The sequence below is a fragment of the Neodiprion fabricii genome, chromosome 6 (genome assembly GCF_021155785.1).
Source record: "Neodiprion fabricii isolate iyNeoFabr1 chromosome 6, iyNeoFabr1.1, whole genome shotgun sequence".
In the NCBI taxonomy this organism is placed as follows: domain Eukaryota; kingdom Metazoa; phylum Arthropoda; class Insecta; order Hymenoptera; family Diprionidae; genus Neodiprion; species Neodiprion fabricii.
Genome location: NC_060244.1, coordinates 7,983,700 through 8,008,089, shown reverse-complemented (window position 1 = coordinate 8,008,089; position 24,390 = coordinate 7,983,700). Strand labels below are relative to the sequence as shown.

The following is a 24,390-nucleotide window of genomic DNA, read 5'->3' as shown; positions in this document are numbered from 1 at the left end:
GTCGTCGTCCGTGATCCGATACGTGACACAGAGGTCTCATCGAACAGCTTCTCTATCTCGGAAATTGTTGCACCGGTGGTCTCATTTCGTTTTTACCCTCATCTCTCCTTACCCCTCGCAGCGTTCAATTACAAGTTACCTATATCCGGGGAGGAGCGTAAATTCATTACGAAAACTGGTCAACCGACGATTCTAAGACTGTAGAGGACGCTTGCGATAATTTTACGGAGGTAACTGCAGTTTGTCAGCATAACCGTTAATAAAGATGATGAAAAAAGTAAAATAAAATAATAAGTCGACGGCGAACTTCGGCGTTTCGACGAGTTTAATGTTATACGCCCTGGACGAAAATTTACATACACGCCATGTAACAAGATCGGATGCATGTCGCGTTTAAATGTCACGTGACTGTAACGCTTGTCTGAAATAGTACTGGCTTCGCTGTATTTTTCATTCGGAAATTGAAATTTCTTTTTTATATATATATTATATATATATATATATGTATAATATATTATACTAATCCTTGACTCAAATTGGGGAAATAGAATTTCGGAATACGAACTAAAATCGATGACTATACGGTTGTTGTTGATTCGTTATCAATACTTAATTAAATTCATCGTTAGACCAAAAACGGGTCACCTACCGCCTCGAGACATTTCTGCGACGAACTGATACATACAGATATATGTTGTTATTTGTTAAATTCTGACTTTGTTTTAGATTTTCAGTCTTGATTTCGATCGCTGTTCCCAATTCTCCCGCTTCTTGGACTCTGAATAAAAAAGAGTTTACACTTTGCTGTATTTTTCGAGAAAATTGGGATATAGGTATGTCAAGACAAGCCAATATGTACTCTTTACTCTGTCGTACGAAACGTGCGGTGTCTATTGTGCAAACATCACGAAGTCAGTAATGAGTAATGTGTGTATGAAGTATTTAAATTATGATTTTGAAACCAAGGCTCGATGAAATAGTACAGAGGACAGAGCATCGCGCGCATACAGAACACCGAGAAGCTCGTCGATGTTCAAGGAAAGATTGAAGAAAATCGCGGGTTGTGCAGGTACGGCAAAACTTGTGCAGTTGATCAAGTCACTGACCACTGCACTCATATGCAAAGCTTTAAGACCATGCTGTTCCTGTTTTTGTCAGATAACTTGTTATTCCGTCGACGACAGTGAGTCAACTTGGAATGCAATGCAGAAACTTACCTGCGCTCCGGAGAAGAACAATGACACGCGACTTTTGGGTATCGCTGTTCAGAAATCCAGAAGGAATCTAGACGGTGCAATTTTTACACAAATTTTCTTTTATTCTGCGTGATCTTACAACTAGCATGCGATCAAAAGGTTCCCGACCATTTCCCTCGACTTTACGATTTCCGGTATGTAGTACATTTTATGAGTAGTCCGCGTAATCCGACAATAATTTAATTCCTTTGTTCTCGCTCGTGGCTTCGTGCACAACTTACAAGAATTCGCATTCCCTTCTACAGAAGTATTCCGTATCATCATCTTTCTTGCAATCGGTTGTACCCGCGTACAGAATGCGGGTGTACAAGGTAAGTAAATTATATTCTTCGCCGCAAAATTCCGCAAACAAGAATACGAGGTTTACCTGCCCGTTTCAACCGAATTTTTCTTTACGCATCATTTACTTTACAGTCAATAAAATCGTTTGGTACCACGTCAGATTTATAATGGACATGGTTTAATAGGATCACCGTGAACTCACTCTATGAAATGTGGAAAGTATGGATTGAGTCACTTTGTAATGATTGTTTATACGAAACTCGAGTTTTTATTCCAGGAAAGAATAAAATCGCCGTGGAAAAGACCTTGCGCATTATCCTAGTTGGAAACTGATTGGGATTCATTGTCAGAACAGAAGCCTGTATTACTCTTCCTATGAATGTGGAAAAATAGTTATAATTTTCTCAGTTAGTATGATAAAGGGTCTTTTTCTGAACAATTACAGAGAGATTAACGTATAATTTGCGATCAGATACTCATATGAATAAATATAACTCGGAGAGTCTAAAAATTCGTTATCATAGGAATCGCAGAATTTTTTTCTTCGTTTCAAAATATACTCCGACATGTTATGCATACGAGGCAGAAGCAACTTTTATTTGCACTCGGTTTAATCTCGGAGGGCAAGTCCTACGGCATCAGGCCGAGTGTCATTGACCCCGAGAATTACCGAGGTTGCAGAACCAGAAAAGTTGCAATTCGGCGAAGGATGAAAAAAAATGTAACAAGGAAGTGCAACCTGAATGCATAAGCCTGAACTGCTGGATTTTTATCATTTTGGCCATGAAAGAGACGATAAACAATTGTAAAAAACGGATTTGTATCACGGTGTTAGATTGTGTTCGATTACCTGCCAATCCAGACACACCAATAACCGTGTGGCTCTCCAACGACTGTCCCCAAAGATGTTGAGATCTAGTCTCGAACATGATCGGTTCGTGGCTATGGGATGTTTGAAAAATGGATCAACTCCTCTCGAAGTATTTACATACCGTCGCATGGTTGGAGCTGAAGGAATATACAAACAGATAACAGCGTCAGAATTGAAACGTGTCAGAATGAGGTGACGATAATGTTAAAAACCAGTTTGTTTATTTCTCGTTAAACAGTATATGGAGAGTATGTATAACGGGAAATTTATTTTCAACCGTTGTCATGCACCATCTCGATTTTAATTATTTCTGCCACAAGCTTATTTGGCGTGTTTCTTTTGGCATATAGGTATTTCTTTCACATCATTTTAGAAGAAAATGAAATTTGAAGAAATGAAACAGCCGTGAAGGTATAAAGTATGTATACACACTCTGACCAATACTGAAAAATATTATAGTCGTGTATAATATATATGTATATGTATATTATAATACAGCTATGCAATAATCAACAGATTTCAGTGTAACGTAAAAACAATACAATTGAGCGTATAACGGGGATCAATTTTTTGTTTCTCACAATAATAATAATAATAATATTAATAATAACAATAATAATAACAATAATAATAATAATGATTTATGAACATTCGAGTTTTGAGAATTTCAACCACGCGGACTATAATTAACGAATATTTCTTTGTTGTTTAATATACATGTATATGTATATGATTCATGTATAATATATTTTTGTGTCAGTATCTGTCGACGCGTTGCCGTTATAATCCGTAATAGGATTGATCGTATCCATAACTATACATCTGTAAATACCTACTGATATTTTGCATACCTACGGATATACCGTAGTATACATATGTACGCGAAAGGTCAGGCATGCCATCTACAAAGTAGCGAAATCGCGTTTTCACAAATAAAAGGAAAAAGAAATGACGAGTTTCGGAAATAAAAAACATTATTGATTTGTATTTTATAATATTCACAACTTTGCCTGTCTCTCAATTTTTTGTGTGAAGCGGCAATTTCTTACTATATTTTGAAGTCTCTGAATTGACAAACACTGTTGCAATTTACTTGGTACATTTTACTGTATGCGTAGTTCGGAATGAGAGGTAATAAAAACAGTAAAAGACGTGGGTTGAAATTTCACGCAATCTGTATACATTTACATATTTATGTATACATATGTATGTACGTATGATATCATTGATATTGATCTTTTTATATACCGTTAATTCACCTACTCTATATTATACGATCATTGTATTTACACGATATTCATATCTATTATAATACTCTGCATTATTGTATGTCTATTTTACGGAACCGATACACGTCGTTACATACATATAATATAACTTTATGATACAATATTTAATCATTTTCATATATCTATATTCATATACACGCACGTATATAACTACAATATTTTTCACCTACAAATTATAATCTGCGATAAAAGTCGATTTTGTGTATACGTGCCCTTATAATTTTTATAAATTAATTTTCTCTTTTCTCTATCTTTCGCGTTAATTTGTTACTTTTTATCTAATATGTATATATTTATATAATCCTAACATCGATATACACTTATTATTATTGTCTAATTGATAGTTGAAAGTAATACGCATTCGAAGAAATAACAACGTACAAGTACGAAAATTAAACGGAAATATGATAATAAAATCAATCCTTTTTGAATGTAATATTCGTTATTTCACTAGACGAGTGAAATTGATTGTCTACCACCTAATTTTAAACAGCTGATGCAAGTCGCGGTTATTGTGATAATTTTACAATTATAATTTGAGTAAATCGCGCGAACGAACAATTTAATATCGTTAAATTAAATCGAATGTATTTCTTTAGCGAAGGTGATAGTGTACCGCAATTAACTCCCTCTATAGTGTAACGGAATGATACATAACATTTATAAGGGTATGAAAAAATTGCAATAAGTTGCTATTATTGTGTCAATTGACAATACCAGATTAGTCCGTTATCAAATATGTTGTATTTTGATTCTTAATTTCTAAAATATTACTCAGTTTAAAAACAAACTGATAAAAAACAAAATTCTAAAAAAATTGTAAATGTGATGTAAATAAAACCGTTATGATCACAGCGCGCTTTACCGATAGTATATTTATTATATACAGTGCATGCACCGACACTTTAGGCGTATCAACTGGTTTCGATATGCTTACAGGCTACATTAAAAAATCTCGAAAATAATACGAGATTGAAAATACGCTGCTAATATAATATAGTTATAATATAATTATATTATATTTGTATTCATTAAACGACGTACGCTGCTATGAGATTTAAAGCTGTACCGAAGTCATTGACGTTGTATGCGGCCAATAGACGAATAGGAAAGCAAACGAGTAGATAATAATTTCAGAATTCGTTCTAATTGATTATTTAGTTATTTAAACATTTACTACAAGACTGTAAATATATAAGTATGAATTATTATATTTATATGCGGTGTTAATATAATCGTACACACAAGCGTCAAGCATAACGTAGACTATTTTTTCTTTATTTATTGCTCATAATAACTAAAAGAATACCGTTACGGAAATAAAGATGAAAAATTTCATGTTTTACACGCCACGCGTTACACGATATTTATTATTATACCTGTCACGGTTTCGTTCGATGATCCAGCTACTTTTCTTCAATGTTAATACGGTTATTACAATTGGTCAGTTTCGTTCCGAATGGAATTTCAAGTTCAAATAATACTTGTGATCTACACGCACATATTCATTGGTTATTAAACTTGGCACTTGTTAGTAATTTAATTCCGATATTATTTATTGCCTCATTTTCTTTCATAACTATAGATTTTTCTTCGATTCAAGGATTTCCGTGTTTGGTTTTTTGATTTTTCCATGCATTTAAATATTATAGCGATTATTACGTGGTTCATAGTAACGGTAGTATTATTTTCAAAAATGCTTTGTCGTACATTCCTAGTATTTTTATTACTAAAAAGAGAAGACTCCGTTTCATTTACGTGAATTGTTACGCTTTTGAAGTATTCCATCATCTCGATAGTTAGTTTAATAATAATAATATTATAGTACAATAATTAACGTACATGATTCTATGAATAGTTTTGTGAATACTATATTATGTACAAATGTGTAATGTAATAAAGGAAGTTTCAAGTCGCGCTGTGATCGCGAGTACATTTATTCGTTATTTCATTATCGAAAAATCGAATTTCAAGATTTACAGGCAACTCAAAAAAACTGGCGCGGTGATTTCTCACCTTCATTGCTAAAATTTTTACCTCATCTAAACGCAAAATCGTAATTAGATCCAGAAGTTTAGAAGAAAAAGGTTAAGAATAGTAAAAGCAATTAAAAAACGAAGACGGTATTCGTTACGATGTACCAAAATTTGTGCAATGATTCAATACTGGCCGATTTTGTATGCAGTCGGAATTTAATTTCGTATACTATTACCATTGATAATTCTACGTTATTTTCATCCACATATATTACTCATATCGTGTGTCTACATTAAATTATTATTAGCGCGATGATAAAATTTCAGTCCTTTGATATTTGAATTCAACAACAATTTTTTCTATACACTTATTATATATCTTTTATTCGCACGTATCATTGCAAATGTAAATTCTGTCCTCAATTCTTAACATGTTACCTAGATAGGTAGTTATGTATACCTACTGTACATATATAGATTTTTATTACATGATTTTATGATACACGTCGTTTCCTCTCTTGTAGCAAGTCTTTTTTCTTTCAATTATACATATAGCCGTAATTTAGTTAATTATTGACGTGTACTACACAAGTGATGTACTATATATCGGTTTATTCGTCGAACTTTAGTTTATGCGATGTTTTTAGTCAAGTTATTCTTCCCATATAATATATATATATATAAATATATATATAATTGGCAGTAATTTTCCTTCGGTTTCGTACGGGTTTATGTTGTACCTTTTCGACTGTACCAACTTAAAATACGTTTGATTATGCAGCGTGCAATATCTATACCTTATTTTGTGCTTACGAGTAAAAATTCTCCCTTTGCTGGTAAAGGGGTAACGGGGTCACTGGCGAGAGGTCATCTTCTTCGAAGCTCGGCTCTGATGGCGCCAACGGAAGCGTTGCCAGTGCTTTCACTGCCAGAATAGGTTTTCGAGGTATAGATTAGAAAATGAAGGTACAAAAAAACATGGACAATTGGTTAATAATGAAACTGTGTAGGGTCCAATCTTGGTACAAATGGAAAGGTATAAATGCACATGGGTATTAATGAAGACTCGTTCGTTTTAATCTCGATATTAAAATGTGTTTCCCGCTGTCGAAACTGAATTAAGAAGAGATAACGAGTTACAGGATTGAGTGTTGGAGTATATTTTTTTTTGTTTTTTTCTTGGAAGTTGTTTATTGTTTCGCATGATTATTTTATTACTCCCCGATTCATTGATTATGTGTGAACAAACAAGAATGTGTTTTCTGCAAAGCAATAATAGAAATAATAATGTAGGAATGTATCGATGTATGTAAGTATGCAAATAACGAATAAGGTATTAGAAAGAAAATACAAAAAATAAAACAAACAAACCTGAAAACATATAATGTGGCGTGTGTAGTAGTCCTACATGGAGATGGAAGCATGTGATGTCAGTGCGCCTGGTTACCTACACACAGCACAAACACGATCCAGCAACTCTATGTATAAACCACTCGAAAACAAAAAAAAAAACTTTTCGGCTCGAAACGACGCATTTTACGTCAACGTTGATGTCATGCCACGCCAATTTTTCCATCCATGGATCTACACGTGTGATTCACGCATCGATAATATATTGCATAACGTGTTACAGCTCGTGAAATATAAATCAGAGTTCGTGTAGATCCATTTAACGTAAGATACGCCTACAGTTAAAACATAATAATCTTGGTAGAATTTTTTTCAATGTCAACCGTGCAGTGAATTTTAATTCCACGACATTCTAATGAAAGAATAGAGAGGTTTACGAAAAAAAGGAAATAAATATTGACGGATTTGTGAAACATTTATACGGTTCTGCAAAGGAATTTGAACCATTGAAAAAATCCCACCAAGGTATATTTGATTACGAAAAAAGACACGTAATAATAATTTGATCAGGACAGTAAAAGTTGAAAAATCGGGAGAAATAGGAATATAATTTTATCTGAATTGATTTTCTAAGGTTTATAAACACGTAAAATAGGATCAACCGAAATTATAATCCGCCGAAAATCATGTGTCCAGCTTGTCGATCTCTGCTCCACTGTAGATATTTATTAATTAACGAAATAATATACGGATCGGGTAAAAAAAAAAAAGGATAAATAAATGATTATACAAAGCAACCTATGTTCGAAAATACTTTTGAAAGTTACTCGGAGACAGAAATTACAAACAAAGAAAAAACAAGGAACAATTAGGAAAAACAATTACGTCACCATGCTCACCGGATATACGTAGCTACACGGCTGTGGCAACAGTAATAATAATCGGGGCCATGCATCAAGCCAAACGCTAAATGAGTATCGACAAAATTTAAACAATAAGCCTATCTTCTCTTATGTAAAAAAAAAAAAAAAACTCACCAGCAACCATCTTACTCTTCTCCATAACTTGCTTAGCTAGAATTTGATTAAGCTGTAATATATGTTCTCTTTGTCGTTTTTCTTCAGCAACTTTTTTCTTCAAGGTATTTGACTTTTGCTGATCAACTTCTTCCTCTAAAAATGAACAAAAACGTTGCGTTTCAATTTTCGCCAATCTCCTACAAATCTCAGTCGGCTAGCTGCTAACAGCAGCTATAATATGCAGCTGAACACACTCACCAGGATTTTCGGGCGCTGTCACCGTCGTCTCAGATAGCATCTTTCTAATTGATTCAGCCTTTTTAAGACGGTGTTCCTGCTCCTCTGCACTTAGCTCCGGAGTCTACAGTAAATTACATAAAAATTCGAAAATCTATTTCCTTACAGAAGTATCGGTTTAAAATTCGTGAAAGATTAATTCCTACCTGTTCCGGAATGTAGCGTTCAGGGATCAGAATTTTGTTTGGTGTACCAAGCAGGTTGTCAATCGTGCTCTCGTTGTATTTCAGCTCTTTGTGGCTGAGGGTCGACCTGACCACGTCAGGAGCATTGATACGCGGCCTCAAAGCTCGTTCCATGTCAAGATCGTCTCTCGCGCGACCCATTCCCTTTATAAATGGAAAAACAGAAGAAAAGATGACGACAACAACAACGAACAACAGGCAAGCAATGCATTCACGCTCAAGTCTCAGTGTCGATGGTATATATCCAAAAATATTCTACGGGGTAGCGATGTCCGTTAAAAACGAAACAGAAATACGACGAACCAATTGTTGTAAAAACATAAAAAGCAAAAAACAAAAGGACATGAACAAAAAGATACTTCGAGGGTCGTGTACCATCTTGGAAAAGGTGTCCTCGAGATCGAGAATCGGTTTGCTGCTGGACACCGTGTAGTGTCGCCTCTTTTCTTTGGGCACGGGCCTTCTCCTTGGTCCCTCGGACCTCTTCTCGGCCATTTCCTTGATGATCTGCCTCGCGGCTTCGCTTTTGAATACGGGAGAGAGCTGGGGTGAATCACGAAGACTGTTGATGCTTGCTGCCGATCCGAAAAGCCTCTCGTGGGCGGTTGGAGGCGAAGTGGCGACCGGACTGCCAGGATTCGAGGATATCGCGAAGCTCGTCCCTGGAGGAACGGCGGGTTGAGGATAATATTGGGAGGGCACCGGCAACCCCTGGCCGGAAATCCCGCTCGCGCCACTTCCGCCTCGAGAGTATTGAATAGGCGAATAGTTCTGATGACTCGGACTGTACGGAGGGCTGATCGAGTAATTCGGCGAACTCATCGTCGCCATTTGGGAGCCAGAATTTGGACTCTCTGTGTGAGGCGATAATGTGCTGTCCGAGCTTCCGTCTTGGTTCTCAAACTAAATACAGGGTTGTGAAAAATGAGAAACAAAATGAAGAAATAAAACTTTAACGAAGCGAAAATTATTACAGGAATTAAAAAAACAGAAATGAAGAACGAAAGTTCAACACGATCAAATGTAAGGGAAATTTTTATAGATGCTTCAGGGATGTTTCCTCTTTACCCGTACTCTGTGGCGGCGGACCATCATGTTCCTGAGGGCGTTCATACTGTCACTTCGCGGTGGCGCCGGCACCGGACCCTGATGAATTCCTGGCTGTGGTCGCTGCCCGCCAAATCCCCGTGGGAGGGACATGCTGCGCTGGAATTGCACGTCGTCCATTTCCGAAAGCTGAACGCTGCTCTGGGCGTGAATCATTGCCGCTGACTCCTCCATCACCCTGTCCAGCTGAGATTTCTGAGGGGGATACATAGAGATTCGCACCATGTTTGCAATATGGATTAAAACTGTTACAAAGCGTGCGCCCTCAACTTTTATATATGTATACATATATACATGTATATATGCTTGTTTTGCAGGGGCGAACAAGAGAGTGTCTTTTTCCTACCTCAAACTGTTGCGAGCCTCCGAAGTCATCCTCGTTCAGCCTCTTCGCGCTTCCTGGTACTTGCAATCCGTTCGTCAACGGAATCCCAATATTTCCCGTCCGGTCGCCTCGATCCCTTTGCCGTCGTTCGGATTCCCGTTTCACTATTCGCACAGTTTTTATCTCCTGTTTTTCACGTCCATGCATTAGGCCTGTAAAAAAAGTACTTTTTGTACGGAAAATCGCAAGAAATAAAGGAAACAAAACATTTTTCCCGAATTTGGCGAGCGTTATTTACAAGGTATTCAATTCCATTCGTATGACGATACGATAACTAGGCATTATTCTTCTCTTTTTTTTTATGAAATGCTTCGCTATAGATAGATTTAAATTAAATTCAAGTTTGATTAGTCATTTTTCTTCCATTTACCACTGAATTTGCTTTCATCGTTTTGCCCATAATTTCCATTAAGAAGCGCTTCTTCGGATGGCGGAGGTGGTGGTGGCGGCACGTATTCTGGAGGTGGAGCTGGAGGGTTGTCGGAATTAGACTCAAGGTATTTCGTTGAGTCTGAAAAAGAGAGACCAAAAAGAATTTAGTTCCACGATCACGTGTTACACCTGATCAGCAATACGACGCCAAAAGTGGCAAAATCGCTTACGGATCGCGTTGCCCAATTATACATTGAATTTCGCAACGTGATAATGAGACAATTTCTGTTTCCGGAAAAATTGTTATCACGCAAGTTTACGATGGTTCGAAATTGAGTAATTGCCGTAACAAAAAAATAAAAAAAAAAAACATATCTTACATTCCAAAAATTTAACGAAACCTTCGTAGGCATTGTAAAGTTGAAAATTGAACTTCAATCTCGTTAAATCACTGTCGGCGGAAAAGTGAGAAGAGAATTTTTATACGAAACTCGGCAAATACTGGATACTGGGAGAAAAACGTCTACTCCATACAGCAGAGGCTAAAAGATTGGTCTAGTACGTATATATAATAAATTGAAAGGCGAGCTTATTATAAAGCCGGAAGTGAAGGGCTAGGCTGGCGTCCTTCAGAGGAACGAGACAGCGTTCGGATCTTTTCAGAAATTAAAAAGTATTTGTCCGCAGTGAGACGAGACCCTGCAGGAGGGGGTGAGCCAGGGTTGCAAGGATCCTTTCTTTCATTCGTTCGCTCATTCGTCCGTCCAACAAAGGGACTCGTTCCCACTGCTCTGCCTAGCGTTTTTCTTGCGCCCTTTTCTTCAGCTTTCTTTTTCCTACCCAGTGTTTTAGCCTCTCTATTTTCTTCTCTTTTCTCTCGTTTGCTTCATTACATTCATTCACCCGGCGGTCTCTATTGTTTCTCTCATATTCGGACGACTTTTGACCCGACTAAAACCGGAAACCGTATCAAAGGTCAAAGATTCGTTGTTCTCGCGGTAAAAAAGAAACTTCAATCCACGTGAGGCGGTCCGTAAAGTAGACCAAAAAATAATTTCAGAACAATCCGCGATTCTCAGAGAAAAAGCTCCACGGTACAGTGGGACCGTAAACACAATACCGGAAGTCGAATTAGTTCAAGCATACTACCTTGTCTCCTGGAATCAGTATTGACGTAAAGCGGTCCTGGGACATTGTTCTGCACAGGACTTCCCTTGCCCTGCATCTGGTCCCGGAGTTGTTGCTGTTTCAGCTGATGCTGATGGATCTGTTCGCGAAGCTGGGGCGACAATGCGGATATTTGGCTTTGGGGCGAGTGGGCAGAAACTCGATGGTAATGCTGGGGCTGCTGGTTATGAGACGAATGGTTGTAGTACGTCTGAGCATTGTGCTGCGTCGAACCCACGCCGATATTGTGCTCTTTGTAAGGTACCGGCGGGGGGTCCTTGTACTGGGGAGAGGAAGCGCTGTGCTGATGCTGATGGGGACTTCCGTTTTGCCGGATGCCTGGCGAGCCGGAAGGAACGGAGCTCGTCGGCGAGTCCAATCCATGGTCCAGCGTCATCCCCGAGTCGAGGTCGGTCTCGAGCCAAGAACTGTGGCTGCGTTTCTTCGACCGATGGTGATGAACCTGCGGAGCTGAAGTGAAAAGTCGGATTGATTCATTTCGGGTTTGTAATTGTTTACTTTCACCTCTGGGACGGCGAGAAGAGTGTAAAACAGAGTTCAGGGAATAGAAAAGTCAAAGTATCAAGAAATAGCCAAATCCCTCTGAGCGACACGTTGTCGAACCGAGATCTCACTCACAAGTCACATGCTGCGGTCGTATCTGCTGCACAAGGCTGTGCGACTTTTCCGTCAACTGACGGACCTGAATGCTAAGTTCCTGACGTTGTCGCTGCAGGTCGCCGACCAGCTGTTGAACTCGTCTAAGCTCAGCCTCAAGGGCGGCAGTTGTTCCCGAGGGATCCCTGGTCACGTTTCCGGCGTACCGTCGGGACGCCTGAAGCTTTTGTCTCAGGACGACGAGTTCCTGTTCGAGGCGAGCGTTTTCAGCCACGGTCTCCTCGAGTTTCTGGAGAGTAAGAGAAGAGAGAGTAATAAGAAGAGGATAACGTATATTTGCAAATAGTTCAAAAGTTCTCGAAGCAACGACACAGCGTCCGGTATATACCTTCGAGTTGTGGGCAAGCAGCAATCTGACTCTGCTCAATTCCCGCTCGAGAAGTAGCTGCTGTTTCCGGTAGCGCTCCACTTCGGCCGGATTGCTCCTGCTCCCCTGAAGTTTGTTCCTCAATCCGCCCAGAGCCTTTTCCAATATTTCCTACGGTCGAAGAGAAGAAAAGGTTTTAATTTTTCCCATTCAAGAATCGCGGAGGAACGATGCTCACCGGCACGTTCAACCGGCGACGAGTTATCTCGCTACTACTCCAACCCCCCAACCTCCCTTTTCTTTGTTCCTTTTTCCACTCTCTTTTTCCTCTCAAGTTTGGCCCGAGTTTTGAAAAGCTTCCGCATTTCACCCTTTTTCTAAAAACTATTCGACTATTTTTGCAGGTCCAAAAGCTCTGACCTACTGCTCGTGATAATTATGCTCCGCGCATATTGTCTCACCTTGTCCTGTTGGAGACTGTGAAGCGTCCCGGATTCCTCCTGGAGTAACCGATCCAGCTTGTAAAGCTGCTGAACCTTTGCCTGGGGAAAAAAGGCATCTGATAAATTGAAGACTCGCTAATGACGACCGCTTATGTTACCTAGAAATATTCGTCAAAGTACAAGTTTGCACACGTACCTAACAAGAACTTTACGCGAACAGTTGTAATAAACTTGGAAAAGTAATTACTCGAGAAAAACAGCTATTCCCCGCAAACACGCGGACGTACAAAACGTACTTAACGGCGGACGAAAACAACTGCGCAGCTCTTGAAAACCGCCGGTTGTTTGCCATGGAATTTAATCCAAGTCCCACATTAGAGGGGGCATTAAATGTGTACATCAGAGAGTTGGCGTAGTATCTGCGTGTAACGAAGGCGCGGCGTGACCTAGCCGGAGATATTCAGTTACAGCATCTGCAGTCCCCGCACATTTGCGGGTTAAGTAACAACCGGTAGACGCCGCGGCGTTTCCGTGGTGGGGTTAAAAAAGCTGGTACGAATGAAAATTCACTCGGCGCGTGAGGTCGCGGAACAATCGTTTCGCTGTTCCCAAAATAAAACCTCGTAATCGTTCCCGTCCGCCATTTTTTGCTCCCCCCATTGTTACTCTCGCAATCATATTCACGGATATGTTGAATACGAAAGGACGGAAGGCTGAACAGCATTGAATATTTCCGTCCACACACGGTACAATCAACTTTTTCTCCGCACCTGGAGCTGTCCGTGATCGGGACTCAGCCTGTCCCAGTCCCGACGCTCCTCGGCCAGGAGTCTCTGCTCTTGGACACGCTGATTAAACTCCAGACGATCTCGTACTTCCCTAGTCTTCTCCTGGACGAGGTCGTGACGGGAACTCGACACTCCACCGGTACCGTTAGTCGTCGTACCGCGGTTGTATAACGAGCCAAGCTTCACCATATTGTCAACAAGGTTAACCATCGGCTTGCCTTTCTCGTACTAGAACAAATGTTTCGAAACAAGATTAGGTAGACATTAAGGTGGAACAAGTTTTTGAAAAATTCACTTGGTTCGAGTAGATCCTTCGTGTTTCATTCGATGATTCACTAGCAAAAAGAAGACTTTATCTTATAAACTATGAGAAGAGAAAATTTCTCTAACTAGTTGTCTGGTTAAAATATCGCAGTTGACGAAGAGTCGACAGGATACCACAAAACGGTCTTTTAACCGCAAAAAATGATATCCAAACTAGGAAGAAAATTGTTCAATGCCTTCCGGGCGTTGGAGGATTCTGTTGGCCTTTGAAGAAAGATCGAAATGCGGGAGTTCCCAGGTTGCCGTTGCAGCATGGCTGGAGTTTAGAAAACGTTTACGCATGGCGAGGTGTCGCGTCATTACGTGCCCGGTTTGGCGAGGTAGATAATTCATTTCACCGTCTAGTAACCGCGACCAGGCGGTGAACCGAACAGACGTCGTCTTTCAGGGAGGAAGTTCCTGGTCGGTGCAGGGATGTTGAAAGAGGAAAACTCCTCATAAACAACATTTGCATAAAGGCGGACAAATTGAACCGAACCACCCGTCCACCCCGTGGATTGCAAACTTTTAATTCGTTGCCTTGTCAGCTCCGAGTTAGTCGCAGTTCACAGTTCACGGTTCACGGTCCACGATTCACCCTCCCGCCATTCGCTGCGTCTTGAAAATTTACCATCCCAGCTATCCTGCTTTGTGCAAATTCACTCGAGCGGCGGATTGCAATTGTTAAACTTTGTCGAGAGCATGTTTAATTGCACTAATACTTATTCGACGGTGGATTGTCGGTGCCTACAAGTTTGTATTTTTTTTTTTTTAACACAAATTTCCGCACGACAGTCATCGTGCTTGTAACAATTACGCAGGGAATCCACAAGCGACACGTATCCAATTAGCCTTTTTTCCATCTTTCTTTTAGACATTTCTTAACACGCGTTAACATAGCACCGATGTTGGAAAACGGGTTTAAAACTCAATACGGCTGTGAGAGGGGCTCACCTGTTTTTCCAAATCCATTAGATGCTTCTTGAGTTCCTCGAGCTTTTGCAAATTCTCGAGACGTCTGGGTGTATCAAGTTCAGCTAGTCTGGCCTGAAAACAAAAGTACACTGTAAATATTACTGGGTTAAAAAGTGATCGAAAGAAGAAGTCTCCAGCCCCGTTCACCAAGTCTGTGTATCTGAGTAGAGGTCACAAAGGACAGAAGATCAAGTTTATACACCAAGAAGAGAAACCCAAAGACGGTATAAATACAGTGTACAGATTTGAAGCGAGTCCGATTACCCAAAGGCGCTGAAAAAGGTGAAATCGCATACCTGTGCCTACGTAATGCAGTCCATGTCACAAAGTGGCGTAATTAAATATAAATCTAGAGCGAATAAGGCAGGTGCAGAAAACTGGATTGTGGGGCCCAATTCTTAAATGATTCGACTGCAGAGACTCGCACGCGAGATTCTAGTTGCGACTAATTCGTTTAAGAGCACGGATACAAGTCGTTTGTTACAATTCATTGGATACTATGACTATCGAGTGACTTTAGAATTGGGCCCCTGGGCCTTCGGTAAACCTGGGTCACAAACGTGACACCAGACTCACCTCAGCATTTAGATACAACATTTTCACCGTAGCAGTAAAGGAATTCAATATCTCGATTATGGAACTCCACGCGATTTCTCTCTTATATACCAGGTAAGTATCACGGAGATGAAGAACTGTCGTGGTACCAATGGGTCAGAGAGATTGCCTAGAAATCGCATCGTCTGATACAGACCGCTGCATCCTCGAAGATTCCTTCCTTCTATACTCTCTCTGATCTCTCTATCTATGTATTTAAGAAAAAAAAACTGTGTCTCTGATATCCGTTGAATAATCAGAATGGCTGGTTGTAGAGTAATTCATGCAACGCTCCAAAAAAAAAAAAATAGCTCCAGAAAAACAGCCGTATAATCTATAACGTATTATAATATCGGATAGTTCCTACATTTTACCTTTCAGAAACTAGACCTTCTGTATTTCACCTCTGGTCTAAGAACATTTAAAGTACAAAACGTCATCACGTGGATCACCTGTCACGAGATGTTAAGGGATTAGAAACACCGATTTAAAACGAGCAACCATATTGATATTTTACAGGTGAAGACGATTAACTAAATTAAGTCACTTTTGTTTACCGTTCGCAGAATCGAATGTAATTATATATTCCCACAGTCGAGCTAGCGATTTTTAGCCGATTTCGGAAAGCTTCTTAAAACCACGCGACGTCTAACAGATTTTCGAATGTTCGCCTGAATCGAGCGGACGCGAACTGAGGTATTATTTAGTACCGAACAAGCGTCCGGCCAGTTCTATTATAGAAAGGCAAAGGCGATCTTTGCCGGCATGCCTAAGTGGCTTACGTTAGTGGCAGTGTGCCGTCCCGGACGTTCCGCGTCGCCTTGCCTCTCTCTCGACGACTGATAGTCAACCGACACCTTCAATTTTGCCTGGCGTGGTCGTAAAAAGGTAAAATGAGAAAAAAGAAAAAAAAAAATTAAGGAAAAAAGAGAAAATAAAATAGGTATCCGTCCATTTGTGGCTTTGATAATCAATGCGAAGCCGTTGCACGGTAGTCACTCCCGTAACAAAGTTTGACTCGCTTCCACTTTCGTTGACATGGTTTATTATTTTTTCAGAGTTACAATTTTCTTCTCCTTTATGCTTTTTTCTTCGATGTTCAACCTGTTTCTTATTGTCCGGTACGTTGTTGCGGTATTAAATCGGCGGAAGAAAGCGGGAAACGGGGCGACGTTGCGCTTTTACAATTCGACGATCAACCTTCGGCCGTATCGAGTTGAACGCCTTTTCGCAGTCTACTTATCGAAGTGATTGCACGAAGTCGCGTTAGGTTGATTCCTTCGGACGCCAGACGAACGCGGAATGAGGTTTAATGACGCGACGTTGTGTAAGATCCGTTCGTCGGAGAAAAGCGAGAGAAAGAGAGGGAGAGAGAGAGAGAGAAAGAAAAAAAAACAGCCCATGACCGAATCTGTTGGATCAGCGGGAAACAGGATGGAACACATACATTCGACAAGGAAACAGGACGACGACTGCGAAGCGAGGGAGAAAAAGGATTTCGACGACGGGAGAATAGAATAACAGAATAAAAAAAATAAAATAAAAATAAATAAAATTGGAGATCGTGCCTAGCCTCGTGAACACCGCTGCCCGCGGTACGCGCAAAAAGTAAGAGAAAAAAGAAAAGAAAAAGAAACGAAGAGAAAAAACGCGATCGAGAATAATTTGGGTGATTCGTCAGCGTTGGGTTAATTCGACGCTTCCTGAAAAGTTTGCGAAATACCATTTGTTCCAACCTTTTTTCTCTCTTTTCTATTTTATCTCTCACATTCGTTCGAACTGTTTCCTCTGTAGCATATCCGTTGCTACATATGACACACGTGGGTATTGCGAAAAGTGTGAAACTGCGCTGTGTTGCAGGCACGAACTAATTGTTTAATTCCAGATCTCTGGGCAAATTAATTTTTTTTAATAAAAACCGCGTAGAGATACAATCTAGAAAAATGTTACATGTTATACATGTGCGAATATCGCGTTTAATTCGTATTCTGTTTGGTTAATTCAGCCCCGAAGTTATTATACTCGTCTCAACTAAATCGCGAATATTCTGGGTTTCACGGTTGATAAAATAATTACTATTAATGCAAGTATAACGCAACAATACGCAAAATTTCTACACTCGTAAGTAAGCTAACGGATGTTTGAGTATATCATGCTATATAGATATAACGTACAATAGGGACAAACTTGCCAACCGTGAAAGATAAATTTTTCCCAACCTCCGTTAAACATTGTCCCTTTGCACATTTTCATAATCCGTGAGAAGTTTCGGTCGGAACAAAGGCACACGCATGCGTATACGCATACTTACACATAGCTAGAGTGTATAAATACCGAGGAATTTTCAACGAGTTACAACTTTTTACAACGTTAATTAAATGTGAACTGCAAACGTACCATCGCCCATCATATATATATATATGTATATATACCTACGTGTATAAGTATATATGTCTATGTATACATTGAGCGACGAACTCGTCGACGATTAATCGACGCTGTTCGAAATTCGAAACTGAAATTGAAATTTCACCTTCCGCCTCCTTCATCCTCCGACCGCGCGAATCCGTTTATCGATTCATTGGTTTAAACGTCAGTCTTCTCTCTGCAGCCACTGTCTTAAGTCTCGTCTCAAGTTCCTGATGGCCTCGCGGCTCCAATCTACATTCCCCCGTCGAAACAATCAACGCCCTGGATTTCATCAAGTTTTTTAATCACGCGATTTTGTCGCGATAACGCGAAAGACTGACATTATGGATTGAAAGACTATGAGAGAGTCACGCCGATCGGAAAGAGACGGTCTTGCTGCTTGCTTGCGTCCATAAGCAGCCATAAAAATGCCCAAGACCTTGTACAGACGAAGTAGAAATTTTTTCAAATTCTCCACGTTACAACCAAAGTGCAAACGATCCCCTGAACGTTGTTCATTCGGTGAAAAATTCATCATGGCTAGACCGATTCGTAAATAATCGTATTTTTCAATCTCGTTCAATTTCATGCCCGTAATTCGTTTGACAAAAAATTAATTTGCACCGTTTCGCGTGTAGGGAGAGAAAGAGAGATACGGATAGACAGTCAAGTATAGAGAGAAAGGGAATTTCTAATTACAGTTTCATTTTCCATTTTTCGCTACTTTCTTCAACATTGTCATTCAAATTTTGGCGCCTGTTTTTCCTTCCTCCACTTATTTATTTCGCGTGAAGTGCCATCGCTCCGACGATTAAGACGTTGCATTCGTTAATTAATACATGAACAAGAAAAGAATATAGAAAATTGTAAGGAGAATACGCCTGAAATTTATACGAAAAAAAAGTAACAGAAAGAAAAACAGTTTGGTAAATCTGTATAATAATGACGAAGGATCGATCACCTAGACTTAGGCATTTTAAAATAATTCATAATGTAGAGTAGAACTAATTGATACGTAAAATTGTATTTCCCGTTTCGAGCTAGAGGGGAAAAAAAATTAAAGAGCTAAAAAACGTTCGCAAATGGTTAAACGTGCATTTCTATTTTCAGAGTTGATTTGATTTCGCGAACAGGAATCGAACGAGACTATTCGCCGTATCGACTATAGTATCAAATCGCGCTGATGGAATTATTCCGATAAGCTCACAGGTTGTTGCATTCGTTATTAAACTCTTTCCGAACGATCGTGCTATGCTCCATTACGCGTTTCAAACTGCAGAAGAACCATTCAGAATATACTTCCAAACGACCGTAACAATATTCGAGCCAACTATTCTTCGATATTGGAAGTGAACCCGAAGAAACTTCGTCAAGTGCAATGCAAATATATCCTCCACTTTTAATACACAGGGGGAATAAAATGGCGGCGATATGAAAGGAATGCAGGTTTAAGCAGGACACAACTTAAGGGTGTACGTATGAACAGAGGACTGAAAAGGTGATTGATATTTGTTCATTCCGGTGAAAAATTATGCACATCAGGCTCGGCGCACAAATTTTTAATAAAACAAACTCCGATCCAATTGAATAATTGAGGCATAAGTTCTAAAATCGACACACTTTTTCAGCCGTCTGCTTGTACAACACTGGGAAAAAACAGTTGCTTTTTAACAAGCAAATGTATTCGCCTGTTCTCGCGATTTTTTCTTCGTTTCATCAACAATTCGTTTGATTCAAGCAATGGTTTTTTTTTTAATTCAATTTTTCTTTTCTCACAAAAAGTAAAAGTATTCTCCAAGGTCCACTAAAATAATTCGAGACGTTTTTAAAATCCCCAAGATACTTGCTTGACTGGAATAAAAAAAATTCCATTTCGGTACATTTGTTTATTCGAATCAATTGACTGTTTTGGAGATTCAAAATGCCTCAAATTATTTGAACAGTCCTTACAACTAGCCAATATATAGTCGTTGGAGAAGAGAAATTGGACCAAACAGCCATTGCTTTGATTTTAGTAAATTTACGACATTCGATTACGTATTGTTCGAATAAATGAAATGAAAACAAATCAGGGAGAACAAGTAATTATTATCACTTGTACGACAGCGTTATTTTTCACTATATATGCCATCCTAACGGCGTACAAGGTGTGAAATGCAGTGAATAAAAGCTGCGACTTGGTTAATGGTTAATCGGCCAGCCACGTGCTCCCAACGACGTGCACCCGCAATTTTCGTCTTCCACGGGAAGTGAGCAACGGAATATTCCCAGGCCACAATACCCAACCCCGCCACCGTGACCTGTAAAATGCCGCCGTTACAAGACGGTTAAAATAAACACCTGAGATTCAATTTCGACGTGACAAGTCTCCATGGCTTTGCAGAGCGTTGCACTTTGCCGGCGTAGCTGGATCAGTAGCAAAACCAATTCCTCGTGGGTTCGACCCAGCAATTCTCCGGCTGAAACCTGGACCAGGTCACCTCCTGATCCTTTTCCACCTCGGTGAGGATTTTCGCCAGGCTACACGAGGGCATGCGACAAGTTTCAAACTCGGGGGTATTTTTGAGTCATACATTTTAAAATCAAATATTAAATAAAATTAAATCAATTACAGTAAACGTCAACGATTTATCCAGACGTCTTCTCTGCGTTTCCAGCTGTCAAAATTTCATCACAGTTTAACAATAAATATTTAAAAATTGTCTCAGATAGATTCCGGGTATAAAATTGTGCAGGGAATTGATACAATCTGGAAACTAAATGTTCGTAAATTATTTTATCGAATCCTGATATCGTGAATTTCATGGCTATAGACGAAAGAAAGGGCGCGATGGCTGATTTGCGAGCACGATAGAACGCGAAATAAATTTGACGGGTCTGAGATTCTGCAGTCAAATTTATTTCATTCCGTTTAGAATTTATATTAATCCCGATCGTACAACTAGGCTTGGCTTACTTTGCTACCCGGACGATAGAGATATACTCTATTCGTATTTCGGCTATAAATATGCGTGTATAGAAAAAGCTGGGCGAGATGCGAGGCTTTATAAAATAACGGTACGATCTGGATTACGCTTAATACCCATAGAAATATTTACTCTGCCAAGGGGGAACTTGTAGTTGTCACTGCAAGAAAAAAAAAAGTTACATAAAAATGCGCACGTAAACGTAGAAACGAAATAATACCAACAATGATAAATTGGGGAAAAACGTTTAAAAAATTGCATTATTTACGGTATATAAAAGTGGAAAAAATTTATAGCCAACGCTTTCGCCGTGACGCGGTAAATTATATCTATAATAAAGACACACAATGGTATCTCCGAAAAACGTATTAGAGAGTCCGAGAGAAAAAATGTACATAAAAATATATGAAACAATGAAAGAAAGAAAAGAAAAAAAAAAAAATTAAACGCCGTGCCTTTTAATGAAGACAAACTAATGGCGAGAAAAAAAAATACTGTATTTTTGAGCTTTTCGCGTGGCTGTTAGTATATAAGCGGGAAAAGTTAAGGACCAAAAGCTCCCTTGTTGCGGTCATCGCACGCTATCCGAGCGACGTAGGTGTCGGCATTAAGGAAAACCCCCTTAATCTGGGGAAGCCATTCATTCCTCCAGGCTCACGGCTCTTCCAGTTGAAACTGCCCTCCGTGCTCGGACGACTTTACGGACGTCGAGACCAAGTTTTACAACTCGCTGACTTTAGTTCCAGTACCGGATCAACCTTGCCGGCTCGGTATACGAGGCATAAACACGGACTCATATACGATTATTATACACATAAGTTGCGAGCGCAAGCGGTGCTCTAAACAGGATTAGTTTCTCACTTGTAGGTATAATGTAAGCCTTAATCAGCGGTTAAAATTTGAAAAAAAAATATTTAAAAAAAAGCAAACAACTGTTACGTAACGTGCATCAATTCATTTTTCGAAATTAACTGTTCGTTGTTTTGAGTTTGAAATATGTTATAACGAATCATTGCGTACAAATAACAAGTGAGCTTCGTTGATTTGATTAGCGTAAATAATTTACTATGCGCTATGTTTCAACGAGATAAAGGTTAAAATTTAACTTGGGTAAAATATTCGATTCGTAGCTAACTCAAATTATTTGGTAAAACAATTAACTGATCTTCGTTAAATTTAAAGCTACGTATAAATATTCGAGCTGCGAATGAAATAATCCTGAGCCATTCGACTCTCAATAACCAACTGCAGGTATAAACTATTTAATTGATTGGTAATAAAACTCGATTAAAAGAATCAAATTCTTTAACCTGATTGTCAACCTTCTCCAAACGTAGCTAATGACCTCGAAATTCCTCGAATTATGATTATTATACAGTCATTAGCTATTATCAATTTTACCGTAACGAAAGAATATAGTTCCTGGTATAAGATGATTGCCAGTTTTGTAGCCACGGGTCCAGAAAATCTGGGACATGTGACCATGGTTTTTGATTGCGGACATTAGTATTATATTTTCTGGCAACTGTTATGACAATTTGATACTAGGGCAACATCAAATGATGCCAAGACCGTACACGTTTGAAAAAAGAAATGAAAAAAAAAAATACAGTCAACCGAACAAACAGACTTAATATTCAGAAAACGTATTGTCGCCAACTATAACATCACTAAAACAACGACGGCGATTCTGTTACTATCTTCTAGCATTGCGTAACTATGATGAAAAAAAAAGAAAACAAGGAATTTTTCCAAGTGGAGGATTTCTTGAAAAATTCGCGTTTTCATCGCATTCAAATATTCACTTAAGAGAAAGGAACGTACCCAGAGAGTATAAGATCATGAACTTCACTTCTATATTTAAAACGAGCGCAACCGCAAGTGGTTTCGAAGGTTCAGGTATTAAACTAAGCCCCGAACGCGTCTCGACGGTGTTCCTAACCCGGAGGAACCGGTACTGCAACTGGACGTAACCGTCCCGTGGATCACCGGCAGTATCTGGAGACCGGAGAGTCCAAGAGGTGTGTTTGGTCCGAATGGTGTAGGTGTAGGTGTCTTGTCTCCTCTCCTCTCCTCCCCTCTTCCCTTGTCCTCGTTTTGTGTCTTTTGCAGAGGGATCGGTTCGCTCCGGCCTCTGCCCTCATCTCTTCTTACTCCCCCGGCAGAGCTTGAGGAACCAGTCCTAGTACCAGGTTGGGAGTCGGGATCGGGCGGTCTGCCAATTGGCCTCGGGAATCCCGAAGGTTTCTTGCGCGGATTTCGTCCCGAATAATTCATCCGAATCTGCGGCATTCCATCCCCATGACGATGGATTAGGTGTACCTACTATCACGTCTCGAGTTTAACCTCGGGGTGCGTTCGTGTGCTCGGATAACCGGCCAGCCGCGTCAATGATCGGATAGACGTCTGGGGCATGCACGTTGCTACTTAACCAGCTGTTTCCATTTTTTTACCATAAATCGAGGAAACAAAAATGTCATATTGCTATGGTTGCGAATTATGAATGAGATGCGTAGCTGTAACTAGAAATTCTAGCAAGTTTTACTGTCATCTTCGATTTTAATCGTCACCTGCGATAGTTCGTAGCTGGTCAATGAACAAATTTATTTCAAGAGATTTTTTGGTTTCAAAAGTCAAGCTAACTAAACAAACTGATTTAAAGTTGCAATAAGCATAAAATATGATAATTCACGACTTAATCACACTAAGCCGTTACTTTTACATAGTTTCTTGCAATTCCAACTATATTTCAATCGTTATTGTAATAATACAACATAAACCAATTTTGCCTATAATTTTCTGTTGACGTAGTAACAATTTAAATTTTTTCCAGCTTATATAATAAATACTTCCGGCCATTGGATGGGATTCACTTACGATTAGATCGGTCTTGTCGTGCCAAAATTCAGATCAATCGCATGTAAATCGACTACTCGCGAATCCTGATTCCGAATATAAATCAAAAGACGCGACTTCGTTGTTTTCCAGTGGAGTACGATCCATCATTGAAATTGGCAAGAAGATCTTTGTTTGTAAAAAAAAAAATCCTACAACACCGGATTTACATGGCGTATTTCTCTGCTCTGCAAATACCTCGATGCAATAATATTTCTATAGAAGTAACGATCACGTTTTCATGCGCGTTTTCAATTTTTCACGCGTTTACTTTTCTTCGCTGTTTGATCTCCGATCCGCCTTGAATATTCCGGAATTGTTCGAGGACGTTTAAATATCGTCAAGCTCTTCGATCATCCCCGTGTCGTCACTTTTGTTTCTCGTTTCTTCAAACGCGAACCCAATCAGCATAATAACATCGCACGATTGCTTTCGTCTTCTCGTATCACACCCTCCAGTCTTTCATCCGCAAACGG

General features: G+C 39.5%; 1 protein-coding gene across 4 annotated transcripts in view; it reads right to left on the bottom strand.

The window, feature by feature from the left end:
- Positions 1-95: 95 nt before the first annotated feature.
- LOC124185318 overlaps positions 96-24,390 on the bottom strand; it is a 142,247-nt gene continuing 117,952 nt past the window's right edge. Inside the window, exons 15-33 of one of the 4 annotated variants that reach the window (XM_046575960.1) lie at positions 20,666-20,710; positions 20,394-20,573; positions 15,030-15,122; positions 13,755-14,000; positions 13,003-13,083; positions 12,563-12,712; positions 12,196-12,463; positions 11,539-12,027; positions 10,388-10,528; positions 9,979-10,169; positions 9,594-9,827; positions 8,901-9,428; positions 8,487-8,669; positions 8,302-8,404; positions 8,062-8,196; positions 6,488-6,599; positions 2,531-2,546; positions 717-778; positions 96-139 (exon numbers count right to left, since the gene is read on the bottom strand). In XM_046575960.1, the coding sequence (XP_046431916.1) occupies positions 731-778; positions 2,531-2,546; positions 6,488-6,599; positions 8,062-8,196; positions 8,302-8,404; positions 8,487-8,669; positions 8,901-9,428; positions 9,594-9,827; positions 9,979-10,169; positions 10,388-10,528; positions 11,539-12,027; positions 12,196-12,463; positions 12,563-12,712; positions 13,003-13,083; positions 13,755-14,000; positions 15,030-15,122; positions 20,394-20,573; positions 20,666-20,710 (3,243 nt within the window). In that variant the 3' untranslated portion in view covers positions 96-139; positions 717-730. The other 3 variants (XM_046575961.1, XR_006871366.1, XM_046575963.1) reach the window with 3 other exon arrangements.